At 46.1% G+C, this 22,500-nt stretch overlaps 1 protein-coding gene across 18 annotated transcripts in view; it reads right to left on the bottom strand.

Moving 5' to 3' along the window:
• NEDD4L (NEDD4 like E3 ubiquitin protein ligase) overlaps window positions 1-22,500 on the bottom strand; it is a 444,386-nt gene that overhangs the window by 11,831 nt on the left and 410,055 nt on the right. For all 18 annotated transcript variants that reach the window (XR_012727517.1, XM_075328051.1, XM_075328060.1 and 15 more), the window contains 8 exons: window positions 16,487-16,716; window positions 15,482-15,603; window positions 11,721-11,791; window positions 9,864-9,959; window positions 8,477-8,550; window positions 3,838-3,898; window positions 2,050-2,109; window positions 350-457 (listed from right to left, as the gene is read on the bottom strand). Coding sequence is in view for 17 of the 18 variants with exons in the window: in XM_075328051.1 (XP_075184166.1) it covers window positions 350-457; window positions 2,050-2,109; window positions 3,838-3,898; window positions 8,477-8,550; window positions 9,864-9,959; window positions 11,721-11,791; window positions 15,482-15,603; window positions 16,487-16,716 (822 nt within the window). In the remaining variant the exon portion in view is untranslated. The remainder of the gene's footprint in view (window positions 1-349; window positions 458-2,049; window positions 2,110-3,837; window positions 3,899-8,476; window positions 8,551-9,863; window positions 9,960-11,720; window positions 11,792-15,481; window positions 15,604-16,486; window positions 16,717-22,500) is intronic.

The raw sequence follows: 22,500 nt of genomic DNA on the forward strand, positions 1-22,500 counted from the left end.
CCTTAAACCACAATGCTTACCCCAGCAGGGGTTGGAGTAGGATGTGTGGCGAGGTGCACACCACTCTTCCAGGCCTCCTGATTCATGAAGAACATTGACTCCAGCATATTTCCTTATCAAGAGCGGCATAGACCACACCTGTCATGATGTATCAGCCAAGTACCTTGTGGGGTTTATTTTTGGAGCAGACACATGGGTATATGCAGCAATAGAGTGTGTCTGACCCAATGCACTTGTATAGAAGTGAACAGGGTTGTTGGCAGCCGACTGGGGAAAATACACCTTTTAACAAGAATGAATATGGAAAATATTTGCCATATCAACCAAAATAAAATACATGAGATCTTACCTTCCAGTACCACTGGATTACCGGGTGGTTCGGGCAATAACTATTCTTGTAGAGCGTGTGCTGCCTCCAGTCGTTCACATCCACATCTCCTAATCCGCACATAAGAAGCTGCAAGACACAATCCAAGTGACTGGAACATAAGCAATATCTCAAGACCCTACAGTAAGATGGATCGCGCCCACAAGCTCAACACTGAGGGGATGAGGTGAGCCTCAAAACTCAAATGTCCATCAGAGGTGATAAAGAAGGGTTTATTTTTACGAAACACCGAAATGAGCAGATTCCAGAGCGGTTCTTCCAGGTACTATCTGATAATATGGGGGGCACACATCTCTCAGGACCACCGATCCTCATTGTTTTTTGTTTGTTAAATTCTTTCTTTCTATAATCTTATTATCTATGACACACTATGGAAAAAAAGTATGTGCCCCCTCCACATTCCCCACCAGGAGCTTTCCTGACCTCCTATTCTACATCCTTAGACGGTAATATGGAGTCGGCTCCTTTGCAGATATAGCGGCTCCTGCTCTTCACAGAAGACTTTCTACAAGATTTTGTAGAGCATTTGTGAGGTGACACTGATGATTGGGAGATGCCGGGATCATAATCTCCATTATTAGTGTTGGATGGGGCCGAGGTCCGAGCTCCGCGGCCGGTCATGGTCTCCTCCTCCATGTCTGTATGGATCTTGTGCAATGGGCACAGTCATGGAGAACAGTAAAGAGCCTTCCCCAAACTGTTCCCATAAAGTTGAAAGCTAAAATTGTCTTGTATGTATGTAAAAGCATTAAGGATTACCTTCAATGAAACTAATAAGCTGCAGCCAACCCCTGATAACGGCCCAGAGCATTATTTTCCTGCACCAAACTGTACAGCGGGCACAATGCAGTTGGTGGTAATGTTCTCCTGAAATCACCAAACCCAGACTCCTTCATCAGACGTAGATAGAGCAGTGTAATCCATCATTGCACAGAACAGGTCTCCTTTAGAGTCCAGTGGTGGCGGCGGCATTACACCGCTCCATCAGATACCCCAGATTGTGCTCGGCGAAGTACGGCTCGGCATGGTGCTCGGCGAAGTACGGCTCGGCATGGTGCTCGGCGGTGTACGGCTCGGCATGGTGCTCGGCGGTGTACGGCTCGGCGACGTACGGCTCGGCATGGTGCTCGGCGACGTACGGCTCGGCATGGTGCTCGGCGACGTACGGCTCGGCATGGTGCTCGGCGACGTACGGCTCGGCATGGTGCTCGGCGACGTACGGCTCGGCATGGTGCTCGGCGACGTACGGCTCGGCATGGTGCTCGGCGACGTACGGCTCGGCATGGTGCTCGGCGACGTACGGCTCGGCATGGTGCTCGGCGACGTACGGCTCGGCATGGTGCTCGGCGACGTACGGCTCGGCATGGTGCTCGGCGACGTACGGCTCGGCATGGTGCTCAGCGACGAAGCTCCCAGCGGGCGCAAAGTTTGTGATGATATCAGAGGAGGTATGTAAAAATACAGGGTCTCCACTTTGTGGCTGAGTAGCTGCGGCTCCTTCCACTTCTCAATAATATAACTCACAGGTGATGGGGAAGAGTCAACAGGGAGAAATGTCATGAATGGACTTGATACCCCGATGGCTGCTATTACAGGTGTCTGTATACATAGGGAGTCTGGTCTGGGATGGATAGTAGCACAATACAGCAGAATATACATACCTCAAGTTCATTTTCATCAAAAATCTTTATCAAATCAATCGGAATGAGTTCAGTAAATCCCTGGAAGTAAAAAAAAATAAAAGACAAAATAGTGATTGGCTGCAGCCGTGACAAGACGGGATTTCTGGAAGTGGTTGAACAGAGGCCAACAGAAGACCAGATTATTAACTATAGGAGTGCCAGTGGAGGGGAATCTAGTTTTTTGTTTCTCTTTTATTTCCCATTGAATTCAATGAGGAAAAGCTGCAAAAAAAACAAAACTGCAAAACAAATCATCACCACAGGTTAATTACTGCAATGAAAACCTCAGCAGCTTGTGGATGAGACTTTGTCTAAACATCTGTCCAGAAAATCTGCAGCATTTCCAGTATGTGCTAAATCACCCATAATCATTGAGCTCAATAATGCAGTGAGCGCCCCATAGTGGTGGATACAGGCAGCCAAAATTATATATTTTATATCTATGTCTGCTTAGAAAATTTGGAACTGTGACACTCACATCCAGCCTATATTATTGGGAGAGACACACAGAGCTTACATCCAGCCTATATTACTGGGAAAGACACACAGAGCTCACATCCAGCCTTTATTACTGGGATAGACACACAGAGCTCACATCCAGCCTATATTACTGGGATAGACACACAGAGCTTACATCCAGGCTATATTACTGGGAAAGACACACACACAGCTCACATCCAGCCTATATTATTGGGAGAGACACACAGAGCTTACATCCAGCCTATATTACTGGGAAAGGCACACACACAGCCCACATCCAGCCTATATTACTGGGAAAGACACAGAGCTCACATCCAGCCTATATTACTGGGAGAGACACACAGAGCTCACATCCAGCCTATATTACTGGGAGAGATACACAGACCTCACATCCAGCCTATATTACTGGGAGAGATACACAGACCTCACATCCAGCCTATATTACTGGGAGAGACACACAGAGCTCACATCCAGCCTATATTACTGGGAGAGACACACAGACCTCACATCCAGCCTATATTACTGGGAGACACACACACAGCTCACATCCAGCCTATATTACTGGGAAAGACACAGAGCTCACATCCAGCCTATATTACTGGGAGACACACACAGACCTCACATCCAGCCTATATTACTGGGAGAGACATACACAGACCTCACATCCAGCCTATATTACTGGGAGAGACACACAGATCTCACATCCAGCCTATATTACTGGGAGGGACACATGCATATATCACTGGGACAGACAAACATAATGCAATTTTATTACCTAGAACGTTACCAGACATGTAAAAATATTTTGTTTCCATGTTAATGGTGTCCATAATTTTGAAATGTGATAAATTACAACTAAGGCCTCATTTACACATCCATGTTTAAACACTTATGTAGAATAATGGTTCCGATGCCATCATTATTTTGGATCAGTGTGTACATTTTTACCATCAGTGTTTTTTTTACCGATGACTATATATATATAAATGATAAAGCTTATACTATTCTTTTCCATGTTAAATACGGACAGCACATGGATGGGATACGGATGACATCCATGTGCTGTACATGTTTTTCACGGACCCATAAACTTGTATTGGCCCTTTTTATCTGTGATACTGGGGAAAAAAATGGGTATGTGAATAGCACTATAAATTTTAATTGGTATGTGTTGTATATGTGATAAAAAAACATGGACGACTGAATGAGGCCTAATACACAGCGATCCATCTAAAAAAAAAAAAACAAAAAAAAACAAAAAAAACAGAAAAGACAAAGTGTACTTACTTCTAAAAATGCGTTCATCTGTTTTTGTACCCTATTCACAAATCTCCACTGGATGACAAGACTGGAAAGAACAAAAAAAAAAAAAAAAAAACAGATTGTATTCAGTTTCTTCTCTCTACATATACAGTGGCATGTAAAAGTTTGGGCACCCCTGCTCAAAATTACTGTTATTGTGGACAGTTAAGCAAGTTGATGAAATGAGCTCTAAAAGACAAAAAGGTAAAAATGACACATTTTTGTTGTATTTTAGAAATATTTATATTTTTTTATGTTTTATGTTTCAAAAATCACAGTAAAGAAAATGGGCAGATGCTAAAGTTTGGGCACCCTTGGAGATTTGTGTGCTCAGATAAGCTATGAAACCTTGGTCAAAGTTAATTAGCCTGTTAGGGTTGTGGCTTGTTCACCAGCATCGTTATGAAAGGTCGGGGTGATGCTAATTTCACGGCTTTATAAAAACCCAGCCTCCTCTAACCTTGTAAAAGCAGCAGCAAAGGCTTCTTCTAAGCAGCTGCCTAGCACTCTGAAAATTAAAAATGGTAGATGACCACAAAGCAGGAAACATAAGAAGATAGTAAAGCGCTTTTAAGTTGACCTTTCCTCAGTTCAAATTGTAATTAAGAAATTGCAGCTACCAGGAATAGTGGAAGTCGAGATAAGGTCTGGAAGACCAAGCAAAATGTCTGTGAGAGCTGCTCGTAGGATTGCTAGAGAGGCAAATCAGAACCCCTGCATGACTGCAAAAGACCTTGAGGAAGATTTAGCAGACTCTGGAGTTGTGGTACATTGTTCTACTGTTCAAAGAAACATGCACAAATATGACCTTCATGGAAGAGTCATCAGAAGAAAACCTCTCCTGCATCCTCACCATAAAATTCAGTGGCAGAATTTTGCAAAACAACATCTAAACAAGCCTGATTTATTTTGGAAACAAGTTCTGTGGATCAATGAGGTTAAAATAGAACTCATTGGCCACAATGATAAAAGGTATGTGTGGAGAAAAATGGCACAGAATTTCAGGAAAAAAATATCTCGCTAAACAATAAACATGGGAGTAGATGGGTCATGCTTTGTGGTTGTGTTGCAGCCAATGGCATGGGGAACATTTCATGGTTAGAGGGGAAAATTGATTCAATGAAATTTCAACAAATTCTTGACGGAAACATAACACTATCTGTAAAAAGCTGAAGTTAAAACGAGGATGACTTCTACAAATGGATAATGATCCTAAACACGTCAAAATCACCAATAGACGACCTGAAAAGGCGCAAGCTGAAGGTTTTACAATGGCTCTCAGTCCCCTGATCTGAAGAACATTGAAAATCTGTGGCTAGATCTCAACTCAAAAGAGCCGTGCATGCAAGACGAGCCAGGAATCTCACAGAACTGGAAGGCGAGCCAGGAATCTCACAGAACTGGAAGGCGAGCCAGGAATCTCACAGAACTGGAAGGCGAGCCAGGAATCTCACAGAACTGGAAGGCGAGCCAGGAATCTCACAGAACTGGAAGGCGAGCCAGGAATCTCACAGAACTGGAAGGCGAGCCAGGAATCTCACAGAACTGGAAGGCGAGCCAGGAATCTCACAGAACTGGAAGGCGAGCCAGGAATCTCACAGAACTGGAAGGCGAGCCAGGAATCTCACAGAACTGGAAGGCGAGCCAGGAATCTCACAGAACTGGAAGGCGAGCCAGGAATCTCACAGAACTGGAAGGCGAGCCAGGAATCTCACAGAACTGGAAGGCGAGCCAGGAATCTCACAGAACTGGAAGGCGAGCCAGGAATCTCACAGCACTGGAAGGCGAGCCAGGAATCTCACAGCACTGGAAGACGAGCCAGGAATCTCACAGCACTGGAAGACGAGCCAGGAATCTCACAGCACTGGAAGACGAGCCAGGAATCTCACAGCACTGGAAGACGAGCCAGGAATCTCACAGCACTGGAAGACGAGCCAGGAATCTCACAGCACTGGAAGACGAGCCAGGAATCTCACAGCACTGGAAGACGAGCCAGGAATCTCACAGCACTGGAAGACGAGCCAGGAATCTCACAGAACTGGAAGACTAGCCAGGAATCTCACAGAACTGGAAGACGAGCCAGGAATCTCACAGAACTGGAAGACGAGCCAGGAATCTCACAGAATTGGAAGATGAGCCAGGAATCTCACAGCACTGGAAGACGAGCCAGGAATCTCACAGCAATGGAAGACGAGCCAGAAATCTCACAGCACTGGAAGACGAGCCAGGAATCTCACAGCACTGGAAGACGAGCCAGGAATCTCACAGAGCTGGAAGACGAGCCAGGAATCTCACAGAACTGGAAGACGAGCCAGGAATCTCACAGAGCTGGAAGACGAGCCAGGAATCTCGCAGCACTGGAAGACGAGCCAGGAATCTCACAGAACTGGAAGGCGTCTCCAAGGAAGAATAAATGTAAATCCATCAAAGTATTGAATACTCTTGGCTGCTACAAAAAGCGTTTACAAGCTGTGATACTTGTCAAAGGGGGTGCTATTAAGGTACTAACCATGAAAGGTGCTCAAACTTTTCCATTGGCCCATTTTCCTTTTTTGTTAATTTTAAAAAGTAAAACATGGAAATAAGTTTCGATTTTTTTGTGTAAAACACAAAAGGAAACGTGTCCTCTTTAACTTTATGCATTTTAGAGATCATTTCATCTTGCCTAACTGTTCACAACAACAGTAATTTTGACCAGGGTGCCCAAACTTTTCCATGCCACTGTAGATTTTATACATTCAGCACGGTTATAGTCACGGCTCCAGAGCCTATAACACATTAACCAGCTCTGCAAACATTTTCTGTGGCTTTCGCCCTTGCAAATGAAGATGAATCGACCTCACGATTCCCTGATAAAGGTTGCTTTGAACATCCTCTATTTTATACCCCCGGATGATTCAGCTCCGGGATCATTAGAGCGGTGGCACCGCCGGGGAGCAATCAAACAAAAATGTGTGACAATGACATCTAGAAAGTGTGAATATATAATTGTACCCTCCTCGTCTGGTGCCGCACGCTTCACCCGACGGATCTATACAGCTTAATGTCAGGCTGAGAGCATACTGTAGACGCCATCATTATACAAAATGTTAAAACTTAAAAGGGGAACTCCAATTTATTCTCAGATATTTCATGGAAGCACAAATAAAATACAGGATATATGTAGGTGTATGTGTATATGATATGTGTTGAGTATGTGTGTTGTGTATGTTTGTGTGTGTGTAGCGCCCCTGAAGCCATCAGGGTGGTACAAGGTACTGCATCCCCACCAGGATGCAGGGCCTACCCCCTAGGGACCCAGAAGACCAGTGCTGGTAACAGCAAACACTCCATATAATCCCCGTTGTTCCCCAATTATCCCCCATAGAATGGTACAAGGCTAGGGTCGGACCAATGGATGGCCGCCTAGAGGTGGAGCCAATACAGTCCACTAGACAGCCAGGTGGGAGGGGCGGACAGTAGACAGTAGTCCGTGAAAGTGGAAGCAGACAAGTGTGTGTCTGTGAAAGTGAGCAGACGGACTGACCGGAGTGAATAGTGACCTGTGGGCCCAGGCGGTTGGTTGCTGGTGGAGTACGGTAGAGTGCTCCCGGGACTATGCACCAACGGGGTACAGAATCCTAGGTCAGGCAAAAGCTCCAGGCAGACCTGATAAAATCTGCACAGTGAGGGGACCATCAAGGACCTCGCTGACCTTGAAGTTCGAGACTCAGTAGCAAAGGGAGAACCAGGGACAGAACCAGAGACGCCAACCCCACAGGGTTCACGCTACCGTCATACGGACTGCTGAAGAAGACAACCAGGAGGGGACCCCCAGCCGCTCCAAGCCACGGGGACCCACCAACCAAAAGACAGGTGCAGGGGAAGGAGCCACCAGGTCACTAAACTGGAACAAAGGGGACCTGTGGTTAAGACCAGCCGGCCTCGGGTGACCAGTTACCAGCTTGCAGTGAGTAAAGAACCAGTTACACTGAACTCGCACTGTGGCCTACCTGCTTTCAACACCCACCTGCATCACTCATCCTCTGGGGCCCGGCCCCGCTTGCGGAGGACCTAACACCCAGGTTGCCATTAACACCAGCCCCAGTAGTGAACATTGTGCAGCGGCGGCTTCATCTGCACAGCCGCAAGCTGCGTCACGTATAAACTTTATTTAACAATCCCCTGTAAATATTCCCCTTTTGAAAAAGCCCCCAGGGCACGGAACTGTGCAACGGCCACCAAAGTGACATTCCCCAGTTATACACCGCCCGGGACAGAGTACCCCATATCCCTAGTAGGCACATGTGTGTGTTGTGCATGTTTGTATGTTGAGTGAGTGTATGATGTATATGTTTGAATGTGTGTTGTGTATGAGGTTTGTGTGTTGAGTATGTGAGTGTATATGACGTTTGTGTACGTGTTGTGTGTGTATTGGTCTTTAGAATGAGTGAATGTGTATGTGCATGTATATAATTGTGTGTGTATGCATGTTGTGTGCATTTGTTTATGTATATGGTGCGTATTTATGCTTTTGGTTTTTGCATTAATATGTATAGGATATTGTGTGTGTGTATTTATGTGTGTACATTGAGCCCGTGCATGTGTGTTTAGAGAGATTAAACAAAAGAATGCCGCCACTCACTCAATGTACTCCCGCTTGTTGTCATTTGTCACAACCATCTCTGACCCATTTGGCTTTAAGTCAACCTGATAAGTCTGGAAAACAAAAAGGCAAGAATATTACCGCTGTGTACAATATACAACGCCGTTCCCCCTTCCCCTACATTCAAACAAGGGCGCAGCGGCTACTAGATTATTCAGGTTTTTCCCATTTACAAGGTTTCTACATTTTTTTACTCAGAGGCAGCTTTATATTTTATTCCCACATTTATTGACCTGTAGCGAGATATTTGCCAGCAGTGGGCGTATAGCATCATTGTCCCCTTACAGGGTCCGCTATCTGTACCGCCATACAGTCACCATCATCTATACTGTCATCACCATCTGCTATATAGAATACTGTGGTTTTGTTATGTGTCAGACAGGCTTTGGGCCCACTTAGACACCGAGGCCATGTGTCTCTGCTTCCCCTATAGCTACACCCAAGTTTGTAGCTCATGCGGTCCCTTGCTCTCCCCTCTGCTACTGAGAATTGTGCAATCCTGCCTATCTAGTCTCCAGCAGCAGAATAGCTTAAAAGGCCACATCACACACAGCGACATCACTAGCTACATCGCTGCAGAGTCACGGTTTTTGTGACGCAACAGCGATCTTGCTAGCGAGGTCGCTGTGTGTGACATCCAGCAATGACCCGGCCCCTGCTATGAGGTCGCCGGTCGTTGCTGAATGTCCTGGACCATTTTTTGGTCGTTGCTCTCCCGCTGTGAAGCACACATCGCTGTGTGTGACAGCGAGAAAGCAACGATCTGAATGTGCAGGGAGTCTGCTTCTGCGGACGCTGGTAACCACGGTAAATATCGGGTAACCAAAGTGCTTTGCTTGGTTACCCGATATTTACCTTGGTTACCAGCGTCCGCCGCTCTCCGGCTGCCAGTGCCGGCTCCCTCCTCCCTGCACACGTAGCCAGAGTACACATAGGGTAACTAAGCGAAGCGGTTTGCTTATTAACCCGATGTGTACTCTCCCTACGAGTACAGGGAGCCAGCGCTAAGCGGTGTGTGCTTGTAACCAGTGTAAATATCGGGTAACCAAGCAAAGCATTTTGCTTGGTTACCCGATATTTACCAGTTACCAAGCGCAGCATCGCTTCCACGCGTCGCTGCTGGCTGGGGGCTGGTCACTGGTCGCTGGTGAGATCTGCCTGTTTGACTGCTCACCAGCGACCCCCATCAGGTCGCATCGTTTTCGGAATCACTGGTAAGTCGTTGTTTGTGACTTGGCCTTTATTCTAATAATATGAGACGACAGTTAAACAAGTAAAGAAAAGCATCCAAATCAAGTGTGTAAACAATGCGTAGGTCGTATAAGACATCTCTAATGTCAGTATTTACGCGTTCACATTTACGTACCTGACCAAAGTTTTCTTCATCTATACAGAACCTGAGATCCAGCTCAGTTGGGTCATTTTCTAAGATCCATTTTAGAGAATTGTAATATTCACTATCCTAAACAAAGAAAAATATATTCCAGTAAACCCGACCTGATGGCACGAAGCAGGAGACATTCACAGCATGTAAAACCCAACGATACACACCGGGTGTATCGGAGAAGGTATCGGAGAAGTCACTGAGGTTTTTATTGTCGTTTTTACCAAGCAAATTCAGCTGTCAGGTTTATGTTGGCACAGTGTCCTCCCCTCTGGAGGATCCATCATGTCTTGCATCCCCCACAAATGATATAAATGAGAACTGTGTAATATTTCATTTGCCCTGTGGAGGCACTGCAGGAAAACTGAACACTTCTAAATTACAGCTGATCACTGGGTGTTCCAGTATGCTTATTTTTCGTCGAGATCAGGGCCAGACGGGTAGTGGGATTTTTTTTGCTGCTTTTTTCTTTTCTTTATTTCACAAATTTTGGGCTCTATAAAAGGTCATAGAAGACTTTTGGGGGGATTCTCAATATTTAAATACATTTTTGTATTACAGATTGTCCCTGTAGCTGATATATTAGTCCAAGGAGAATTTAATCTTCCGCCTGCATTGCTAATCTGATCTGAGTCTGCCTGCCTCCATCCTGATACCCAGGAATCGCACGTGGGTTCGGAGGAGGAAGCACTGTTTGTGCTTCCAAAATTCTTCACACAGTGCTCACTCAGTCAGGAGAGCAGAGATGGTAATAAACCATCTCTGCCTTCTCTATATGGAGTCCGGACATCTCCATCAGCTGGCTTCCCTACTCCTGTCATTGCATGGTCTCCATGTTTACAGAATAATAGGTCAACAGGCCCAATGTTCTAAGTCACTGGATGGTCCGGAAGGAGTTAACATCAATGGACTCTTCTAACAATTATGGTATGTCCACACTGGAGAAACGTTTCATAAAGGTTCTCCAACACTTGGGCCTCCAGGACTGAATAGCACAAGCTACAGTCCCTTCACCATTTGCATGGATGAACTCCTATGGGTGAGACGCATTTTTTGTAGGCGTGCCCTGTAACCATTGCATTGATCGGCAGAAGTTTCAGGAGTTGGACCTCCACCAAAATCACTATTTAACGTCAAGATGTTAAAACTGTAAAATGATGATAACTACCCTAAATATCTGTATAAGTTTCTTCAAAAATCATGGACTTAAATTTTTTTTTACGGAGAGGGCAAAAAAGTGCTCTATTTTTACAGTGTCCTTAAATTGATGGACAGTTGGCACCCCAGCTTTACAGGCCCTACAGATTGGAATCGTAGGGTTGTACGCGGCACGTGACACTATATGTAGTCTACATGTAAGCTCAGACCAATGCTACGAGAGCAGAAGACTCCTGTTATACACAGCATAAGGGAGAACACGGGTAAATTTATTTTTCATGGATGTCACAAAGTATCCAGTATTATGAAGGAGGAAGGTGTAACGTGGGCTCAATAGTAGTCCACGAATGGTACCATGTAGCCACATAACAGAATTGTAGTATGGTTTTACGTGTAAGGCCTGATGACATTATAGATATAGATTATATATATATATATGAGTGGTACCATAACAGATCTGTAATACAGTTGTGTATGATACCTGACAACATACTGTATACATGTCCACAAGTGATACCACGTATCCACACGACAGATCTGTAATAAGGTTGTGTGTAAGGCCTGATGACATACTGTATATGCATCCACGACTGGTACCACATATCCACATAACAGATCAGTAGTATAGTTGTGTGTGAGGCCTGACTGACATACTATATACATGCTTATATACCAACATACCACAGATTCCATATCTTTTAATGTTATCTGTTTTCCCAGCATCATCTTGTAGAACGGCCGAATAAAGAAACCTGAAGAGAGACGAAAATTATGTCACAAGAGATCGCAAAGTAAAAATAAAAGAAAAAAAGTAGGGAAAAAAAAATAACCCCAAAACAGGTATATTCCCCATATTAGTTATACAAGATGGGCAACAAAAACTCCCCACCTGTTTATTGTAAGTGGTTTGCATAAGATGAGGCTTATCAGGCCACATTGCTCACAATTGTCTTATACTAAAATGGTTTACTGCCCATAGCAACCATTCAGACCACAACTTCATTTACCACAGCAACCACAGCTCCCCCGTCATTTTACCACAGCTCCCCCGTCATTTTACCACAGCTCCCCCGTCATTTTACCACAGCTCCCCCGTCATTTTACCACAGCTCCCCCGTCATTTTACCACAGCTCCCCCGTCATTTTACCACAGCTCCCCCGTCATTTTACCACAGCTCCCCCGTCATTTTACCACAGCTCCCCCGTCATTTTACCACAGCTCCCCCGTCATTTTACCACAGCTCCCCCGTCATTTTACCACAGCTCCCCCGTCATTTTACCACAGCTCCCCCGTCATTTTACCACAGCTCCCCCGTCATTTTACCACAGCTCCCCCGTCATTTTACCACAGCTCCCCCGTCATTTTACCACAGCTCCCCCGTCATTTTATCATAGCAACCAGAGCTCAGCTTTAAAGGGAACCTGTTAACACTTTTTTGGCCTATAAGCTACGGCCACCACCACTGGGATCTTATATACAGCATTCTAACACACTGTATATAATAGCTTAGGCCGGGGATATAACATAAGACACTTTACAATACTTAAACGGTCGCGCTTTGGGCCTTATGGGTGTCTCCGTTGTCCGGTGCCGCCTCTTTTGGCCATCATTCTCCTCCTTCTTTAGCCGCGGTGCATGATGGGTCCAATGTCATACACACTCGCCGGCATTCAGGTCCTGAGCAGGGCAGATAAAAGTATTGTAGTGCGCCTGCGCAGGACCGGTGAGTGTGTATGATGTAGCCACGTCACGCACCCAGGCTTCAGAAAGAGGACGAATATGGACGAAAGAGGAGGCGCTGGCACCGGACAACAGAGACGCCCATAAGGCACATAGCGCGACCGATAAAGTGTTTTTTATGTTCTACATAGCGGCCTGGGCTCTTATATACAGCATGTTAGATTTCTGTATATAAGAGTCCACTGGTGGTGGCCGCAGCTTATAGGCCAAAAAAAGTGGTGACAGGTTCCCTTTAATTTTACAACAGCACTATAAGAAATGAATGAAGTCGATTGTCTCTTTCCCGACAGTCGGGTGGCTCTCTGGAGAGGGTATAAGTATTATGTGCGAGTGTGTCCAACATGGCGTATTGTTACAGTGGAGGCCGATGTACACACAGGGTCATTCACAGAAATGCACAACAGCCCCGCTGGGCTACTTCCTGACCTTATAAGCCATATACAAAGGCCAAGACTATAGACAACCATATTTTTGGACACTTGTCCATGTTAAAGTCAAGGAGAGAATTATAAACCAGAGAAAATGACAACAATTATCCAAGAGGGTGAATAGCACCATATACTGAAATCACCTCACCTACAACCATTGTACATCAATGCAAGAGGGAAGGGAGGGTGATCAATAGTGTGCGGCATATTGTAACTGACTACTGGATATGAAGGTAGCCGGCCATCATATCCAGTGGCCTGTTACAATATAGATATTTGCACAAAGTCAATAAAAAAAATATATATCTATATATATCTATATACAGTTGTGTCACTGTCCAAATATTTCTGGACCTAAGTTTTGTTATTTTAACTGTTTACAAAAACATGTTCAGAAATACAATTATATATATATAATATGGGCTGAAAGTGCACACTCCCAGCTGCAATATGAGAGTTTTCACATCCAAATCGGAGAAAGGGTTTAGGAATCATAGCTCTGTAATGCATATCCTCCTCTTTTTCAAGGGACCAAAAGTAATTGGACAAGGGACTCTAAGGGCTGCAATTAACTCTGAAGGCGTCTCCCTCGTTAACCTGTAATCAATGAAGTAGTTAAAAGGTCTGGGGTTGATTACAGGTGTGTGGTTTTGCATTTGGAAGCTGTTGCTGTGACCAGACAACATGCGGTCTAAGGAACTCTCAATTGAGGTGAAGCAGAACATCCTGAGGCTGAAAAAAAAGAAAAAATCCATCAGAGAGATGCTTGGAGTAGCAAAATCAACAGTCGGGTACATTCTGAGAAAAAAGGAATTGACTGGTGAGCTTGGGAACTCAAAAAGGCCTGGGCGTCCACGGATGACAACAGTGGTAGATGATCGCCGCATACTTTCTTTGGTGAAGAAGAACCCGTTCACAACATCAACTGAAGTCCAGAACACTCTCAGTGAAGTAGGTGTATCTGTCTCTAAGTCAACAGTAAAGAGAAGACTCCATGAAAGTAAATACAAAGGGTTCACATCTAGATGCAAACCATTCATCAATTCCAAAAATAGACAGGCCAGAGTTAAATTTGCTGAAAAACACCTCATGAAGCCAGCTCAGTTCTGGAAAAGTATTCTATGGACAGATGAGACAAAGATCAACCTGTACCAGAATGATGGGAAGAAAAAAGTTTGGAGAAGAAAGGGAACGGCACATGATCCAAGGCACACCACATCCTCTGTAAAACATGGTGGAGGCAACGTGATGGCATGGGCATGCATGGCTTTCAATGGCACAGGGTCACGTGTTTATTGATGACATAACAGCAGACAAGAGTAGCCGGATGAATTCTGAAGTGTACCGGGATATACTTTCTGCCCAGATTCAGCCAAATGCCGCAAAGTTGATCGGACGGCGCTTCATAGTACAGATGGACAATGACCCCAAGCATACAGCCAAAGCTACCCAGGAGTTCATGAGTGCAAAAAAGTGGAACATTCTGCAATGGCCAAGTCAATCACCAGATCTTAACCCAATTGAGCATGCATTTCACTTGCTCAAATCCAGACTTAAGACGGAAAGACCCACAAACAAGCAAGACCTGAAGGCTGCGGCTGTAAAGGCCTGGCAAAGCATTAAGGAGGAAACCCAGCGTTTGGTGATGTCCATGGGTTCCAGACTTAAGGCAGTGATTGCCTCCAAAGGATTCGCAACAAAATATTGAAAATAAAAAATTTTGTTTGGGTTTGGTTTATTTGTCCAATTACTTTTGACCTCCTAAAATGTGGAGTGTTTGTAAAGAAATGTGTAGAATTCCTACAATTTCTATCAGATATTTTTGTTCAAACCTTCAAATTAAACGTTACAATCTGCACTTGAATTCTGTTGTAGAGGTTTCATTTCAAATCCAATGTGGTGGCATGCAGAGCCCAACTCGCCAAAATTGTGTCACTGTCCAAATATTTCTGGACCTAACTGTATAAATATTAGATAGAGATATATATATATATCTATATCTATCTATATAAATTATATATCTATATCAATCTATATCTATATCAATTTATATAATTCTATATCTATATCTATATACACACACACACACACACACACACACACACATATATACATGCATATATACACACAGACACATATACACATACATACACGCACAGACATACATGTGTTAGGTATGATACTAGAGTTACTTGGATTGTGGTCTCAATATTCTTTAATTAAAATGTGAACACGGCCACGTTACAGCAATTCCTCCACCATCGCTCACTCACCGTCTAATAGTTTTCCATGGAATACTGCTAGGCCGGCAATCCGCCCAATAAACGTGAAATATGATAGATGGTCTTCATTACAAAGGCCGGAGTTGGGGTTTATCTGAAGAGTGTAATTGTCCCTGTGTAGAGATACGCAATAAAACGGATATATCATAGGGGTTCATATGGAGGGTTTGGGTGGAGAAATGAAGGTGATGCATTTGGGAAGAAAAAATAAATGTCGCCATTACATGCTAAATAGGAAAACAGTGCTTAAAACGGACAGAGAAAAGGATAAATTGAAGATAAAGGGGTTTTTCCCCCCCATCAAGAAAATTGATTTTAAATTAATAGATTTTAGAATATTAATAATTTCCACAATTGAATGTGTTTATATAAAATGTTCCTGTGCGGAGATAATCTTATATATGTGCCCCTGCTGTGTACTGTGTAATGGCCGTGTCTGACCGTAAAGGGACATGGTCTGCTCATACCACAGCTCCTGGGCCGAGGAGAAAGAGAATATTCAGGCATTACAGCACAGGATCACAAATTATTATTTCATTGAGGTAAAACATTTTTTTAAGAATAGATAAGGAAATGTTTTACCTCACAAAAAGAAACAACAACTATGATCCCGAGCTGTAATGTCTGTGTACTCTTGTTTCCTCCCTGGCTCAGGAGATGTGGTATGACCAGACTGTCACTGTACGGTCAGACACAGCCATTACACAGTACACAGCAGGGCCACATATATAAGATTATCTCAGCACAGGAACATTTATTTCAAACACATCCAATTGTGGAAATTATTATTATTCCAAGATCTATGGATTAAAATTAACTATATAATTAACTTTGTTGATGGGAAAACCCCTTTAAGTGAACTGCAGCTACCAGTGTCAGGCAGCTGCTGCAAAAGCCATAAAGTCACTCATGCATAGGACGAGAACATACTTTTGCCTCCTATTTTTTTTAGGCCTTTTATTCCTCTGTATATAATTGGTTAGTTAAGCGACTTACGTAGCAGAATATTCGAAAAGCCCATAATACGGGTTAAACATTTCTTTGGACAATAGGAAGAACCACTCTCGAGCCACGCCGCCATAATCCAGGCCTTTCTCCGATTCAAACTCTATCCAGAGACGCGCCTTCAAGACGTCAGGCCGCTTTACCGACATGATTCTTCTGTAAGATTCTTCAAAGATGTTGTTTCGATGAAGTTTCATCTCGAACCTATTTGGTATATCAGCCTGAAATAGGATGGTGATGTTAAGGGAACAAGCTTAAGCAATGCCCAGAAGGGGCCCTATATGCAAAATTGACAAAAACAAAATAAACCTGGTAATTCCTGACCTTAAAGGCTTATAAAATATATAAATACAAAATGTATTGCTTGGAAATTCGGAGGCATGATGTCAGTAGTTTATAGAATAAAAAAAAAATGTACATTTTACTCAGAAATATAAAAAATAGAGAAAAATCAGAAAAACGGAACATTTTGCAGTGGTCTCAATTTTTGCCAGAGCTATATATCTATAGCGATCTCTCTCTCTATATCTATCTATATATATGTACATATATATCTATCTATATATACACACACACACACACACACACATCTATAATCTATATATCTATACACACACATTTTATTTTTATTAGTCTTTTATTTCTATTCAAGTTGGCTCTGTAACGACACCTCTAGTTTTGTGTGTATAGAATGAAGGGAATTTTGTTACTTACCGTAAATTCCTTTTCTTCTAGCTCTTATTGGGAGACCCAGACGATTGGGGTATAGCTACTGCCCTCCGGAGGCCACACAAAGCACTACACTAAAAAGTGCAAGGCCGCTCCCCTTCTGGCTATACCCCCCCGTGGTATCACGGGTACTCCAGTTTTAGTGCCAAAGCAAGAAGGAGGAAGCCAATAACTGGTTTAAACAAATTAACTCCGAGAAACATCGGAGAACTGAAAAACCGTTCAACATGAACAACATGTGTACCCGCAAACAACAAAAAAATCCCGAAGGACAACAGGGCGGGTGCTGGGTCTCCCAATAAGAGCTAGAAGAAAAGGAATTTACGGTAAGTAACAAAATTCCCTTCTTCTTCAGCGCTCTATTGGGAGACCCAGACGATTGGGACGTCCAAAAGCTGTCCCTGGGTGGGTAAAGAAATACCTCATGTTAGAGCTGCAAAAACAGCCCTCCCCTACGGGGATGTCACTGCCGCCTGCAGGACTCTTCTACCTAAGCTGGCATCCGCCGAAGCATAGGTATGCACCTGATAATGCTTGGTGAAAGTGTGCAGACTGGACCAGGTTGCTGCCTGGCACACCTGTTGAGCCGAAGCCTGGTGTCGTAATGCCCAGGACGCACCCACGGCTCTGGTTGAGTGGGCTTTTAGCCCTGAAGGAACCGGAAGCCCCGCAGAGCGGTAGGCCTCTAGAATTGGTTCTTTGATCCATCGAGCCAGGGTGGCTTTAGAAGCCTGCAATCCCTTGCGCGGACCAGCGACAAGGACAAAAAGTGCATCGGAACGGCGTATGGGCGCCGTTCGGGAAATGTAGATTCTGAGTGCTCTCACCAGATCTAGCAAACGTAAGTCCTTTTCATACCGGTGAACCGGATGAGGGTAAAAGGAAGGCAAGGATATATCCTGATTAAGATGAAACGAGGATACGACCTTAGGGAGAAACTCCGGAATGGGGCGCAGCACTACCTTGTCCTGGTGGAACACCAGGAAAGGAGCCTTGGATGACAAAGCTGCCAGCTCAGACACTCGCCGAAGCGATGTGATCGCGACAAGAAACGCCACTTTCTGTGACATGCGAGAAAAGGAAACGTCCTTTAGAGGCTCGAAGGGCGGCTTTTGCAGAGCAACAAGTACTCTGTTCAGATCCCATGGATCTAACGGCCGCTTGTACGGGGGCACAATATGACAGACCCCCTGTAGGAACGTGCGCACCTTAGGAAGACGTGCTAGACGCTTCTGAAAAAACACAGACAGTGCCGAGACTTGCCCTTTAAGGGAACTGAGCGACAAGCCCTTTTCCAACCCCGATTGCAGGAAGGAAAGAAAGGTGGGCAATGCAAATGGCCAAGGGGATACTCTCTGTGCAGAGCACCAAGATAAGAAAATCTTCCACGTCCTGTGGTAGATCTTAGCAGACGTTGACTTCCTAGCTTGTCTCATTGTGGCTACGACTCCTTGAGATAATCCTGCAGACGCTAGGATCCAGGACTCAATGGCCACACAGTCAGGTTCAGGGCCGCAGAATTCTGATGGAAAAACGGCCCTTGGGACAGTAAGTCTGGTCGGTCTGGCAGTGACCACGGTCGACCGACCGTGAGATGCCACAGATCCGGATACCACGATCTCCTCGGCCAGTCTGGGGCGACGAGTATAACGCGGCTGCAATCGGATCTGATCTTGCGTAACACTCTGGGCAAGAGTGCCAGAGGTGGAAAGACGTATGGGAGCCGGAACTGCGACCAATCTTGAACCAATGCGTCTGCCGCCAGAGCTCTTTGATCGCGCGACCTCGCCATGAATGCCGGGATCTTGTTGTTGTGCCGGGACGCCATTAGGTCGACGTCCGGCACTCCCCATCGGCGACAGATTTCCTGAAACACGTCCGGGTGAAGGGACCATTCCCCTGCGTCCATGCCCTGGCGACTGAGGAAGTCTGCTTCCCAGTTTTCTACGCCGGGGATGTGAACTGCGGATATGGTGGAGGCCGTGGCTTCCACCCACATCAGAATCCGCCGGACTTCCTGGAAGGCTTGCCGACTGCGTGTCCCCCCTTGGTGGTTGATGTATGCCACCGCTGTGGAGTTGTCCGACTGAATTCGGATCTGCCTTCCTTCCAGCCACTGCTGGAAGGCTAGTAGGGCAAGATACACTGCTCTGATTTCCAGAACATTGATCTGAAGGGTGGACTCCTGCGGAGTCCACGTCCCCTGAGCCCTGTGGTGGAGAAACACTGCTCCCCACCCTGACAGACTCGCATCTGTCGTGACCACTGCCCAGGATGGGGGCAGGAAGGATCTTCCCTGAGACAATGAGGTGGGAAGGAGCCACCATTGTAGAGAGTCCTTGGCCGTCTGGGAAAGAGAGACTTTCCTGTCCAGGGACGTTGACTTCCCGTCCCATTGGCGGAGAATGTCCCATTGAAGTGGGCGCAGATGAAACTGCGCAAAGGGAACTGCTTCCATGGCTGCCACCATCTTCCCGAGGAAGTGCATGAGGCGCCGTAAGGGGTGCGACTGGCCCTGAAGGAGGGATTGCACCCCTGTCTGTAGTGACCGCTGCTTGTTCAGCGGAAGCTTCACTCTCGCTGCTCGAGTATGGAACTCCATGCCAAGATACGTTAGTGACTGTGTCGGAGACAGATTCGACTTTGGAAAGTTGATGATCCATCCGAACGTCTGTAGAGTCTCCAGTGTAGCATGTAGACTGAGTTGGCATGCCTCTTGAGAGGGTGCCTTGACAAGTAGATCGTCTAGGTAAGGGATCACCGAGTGTCCCTGAGAGTGCAAGACCGCTACCACTGCCGCCATGACCTTGGTGAAAACCCGTGGGGCTGTCGCCAGACCGAATGGCAGAGCTACGAACTGAAGATGTTCGTTTCCTATCACAAAACGTAGAAAACGTTGATGTTCTGTAGCAATTGGCACGTGGAGATAAGCATCTTTGATGTCTATTGAGGCAAGGAAGTCTCCTTGAGACATTGAGGCCACGACAGAGCGGAGGGTTTCCATCCGGAACCGCCTGGCGTGCACATGTTTGTTGAGCAGCTTTAGATCCAGAACAGGACGGAACGAGCCGTCCTTTTTTGGAACCACAAAGAGATTGGAGTAAAACCCTCGCCCTTGTTCCTGAAGCGGTACAGGAACCACTACTCCTTCCGCTCTTAGGGAGTCCACCGCCTGCAGCAGGGCATCTGCTCGGTCTGGATGTGGGGAGGTTCTGAAGAACCGAGCTGGAGGACGAGAACTGAACTCGATTCTGTACCCGCGAGACAAAATGTCTGTCACCCACCGGTCTTTGACCTGTGACATCCAAATGACGGAAAAGCGGGAGAGCCTGCCCCCGACCGGAGATGCGGAGGGGGGGAGCTGGAAGTCATGAGGTAGCCGCTTTGGAAGCGGTTCCTCCATTTGCTTTCTTGGGGCGCGCGTGAGCCCGCCAGGAATCTGAGCTTCTTTGCGTCCTCTGAGTCCCTTTGGACGAGGAGAATTGTGTCTTGCCCGAACCTCGAAAGGACTGAAACTTCTGCTGCCATCTTTTCTGCTGAGGTTTGCTTGATCTGGGCTGGGGCAAAGAAGAGTCTTTACCCTTGGACTGTTTAATGATGTCAGCCAATGGCTCGCCAAACAGTCTATCTCTAGATAAAGGCAGGCTGGTTAAACATTTTTTGGAACCAGCATCTGCTTTCCAGTCCTTTAACCACAAGGCTCTGCGCAAAACTACCGAATTGGCGGACGCCATTGAGGTGCGGCTGGTAGATTCTAGGACCGCATTGATAGCGTAAGACGCAAACGCGGACATCCGCGAGGTAAGGGACGCCACTTGCGGCACCGCTGGATGTAAGATAGCATCCACTTTTGCTAAACCAGCTGAAATAGCTTGGAGTGCCCATACGGCTGCGAATGCTGGAGCAAACGACGCGCCGATAGCTTCATAGACAGATTTTAACCAGAGGTCCATCTGTCTGTCATTGGCATCCTTAAGTGAAGCGCCATCCTCCACTGCAACTATGGATCTAGCTGCAAGTTTGGAAATCGGGGGGTCAACTTTTGGACACTGGGTCCAGCGCTTGACCACATCAGGGGGGAAAGGAAAACGTGTATCCTTAGAACGTTTAGAGAAACGCCTTTCTGGATGAGCGTCGTGTTTCTGGATTGACTCTCTGAAGTCAGAGTGATCCAAGAAAGCACTTAATTTACGCTTGGGATAGAGAAAACGAAACTTCTCCTGCTCTGCAGCTGCCTCCTCTGCTGAAGGGGCTGGGGGAGAAATATCTAACAGCCTATTGATGGCTGAGATAAGATCGTTTACCATGGCGTCCCCATCCGGGGTATCCAGATTGAGAGGGGTTCCAGGGTAAGACTCCTGATCACTCTCATCAGACGCATCACAGGGAGACTGATTGCGCTGAGACCCTGAGCAGTGTGATGACGTTGAGGGTCTTTCCCAGCGAGCTCGCTTAGGGCGGCTGGGGCTATCATCTGAGTCATAATACTCAGCCTGTGAGGCCGGGGACCCCCTTGCAGTCTGGATTAAATCCAACTGAGGGGGATTAGAGGACAGAGACCTCGCCGTGTCCATAGACTGAGCCCCAGGCATGGATTGCAAAGTTTCAAGGATTTTTGCCATAGTCACAGACATATTATCAGCAAAAACTGCAAAGTCTGTCCCTGACACCGGGGCAGGACTTACAGGCGTCTCAGCCTGGGTCACTATCTCTCCTGACTCCGGCTGGCGAAGCAGCACCGGATCTGAGCATTGCACACAATGGGGGTCCTTGGAGCCTGCTGGTAGAGCAGCCCCACATGCAGCACACGCAGTGTACACAGCCCTAGCCTTGGCAGCCTTGCGTTTTGTGGATGACATGTTGCTGCCTCCTCAGAGCGATCTGGGTATACAGCCAGGAAGCGACCTCACAGTGCAAGCAATAAGGAAATATATATATGTCCAGTGACACAGTACACTAATACACACTGAGGCACTAGAGGGGCCAGCTGAAAAGCCGCTTACCGCCCGCTTAAGAGCGGGTGTGTGGTCTCCCAAAGCCCCCTAGTCCAGGTCTCCCAGAGCCTTGCGTCCTTCCTCCAGCCAGACATGCATGTAATGGCTGCCGGCGTCCTGAGAGAGGAGGGGGGGGCGGGCCCTGGGCGTTCCTGACTAAGAGCGGGAAGCCTGCTTCCCTCTGTGCCTAGTGAGAGGGCTGGAGCATGTAAATCAGGCTCCAGCCCTCGTCGCTGCCGTGAAACAGCGTCTCTCCCCTACCCTGATTGACAGGGTGGGGGC

The sequence above is a fragment of the Anomaloglossus baeobatrachus genome, chromosome 1 (genome assembly GCF_048569485.1).
Source record: "Anomaloglossus baeobatrachus isolate aAnoBae1 chromosome 1, aAnoBae1.hap1, whole genome shotgun sequence".
Lineage (NCBI taxonomy): Eukaryota > Metazoa > Chordata > Amphibia > Anura > Aromobatidae > Anomaloglossus > Anomaloglossus baeobatrachus.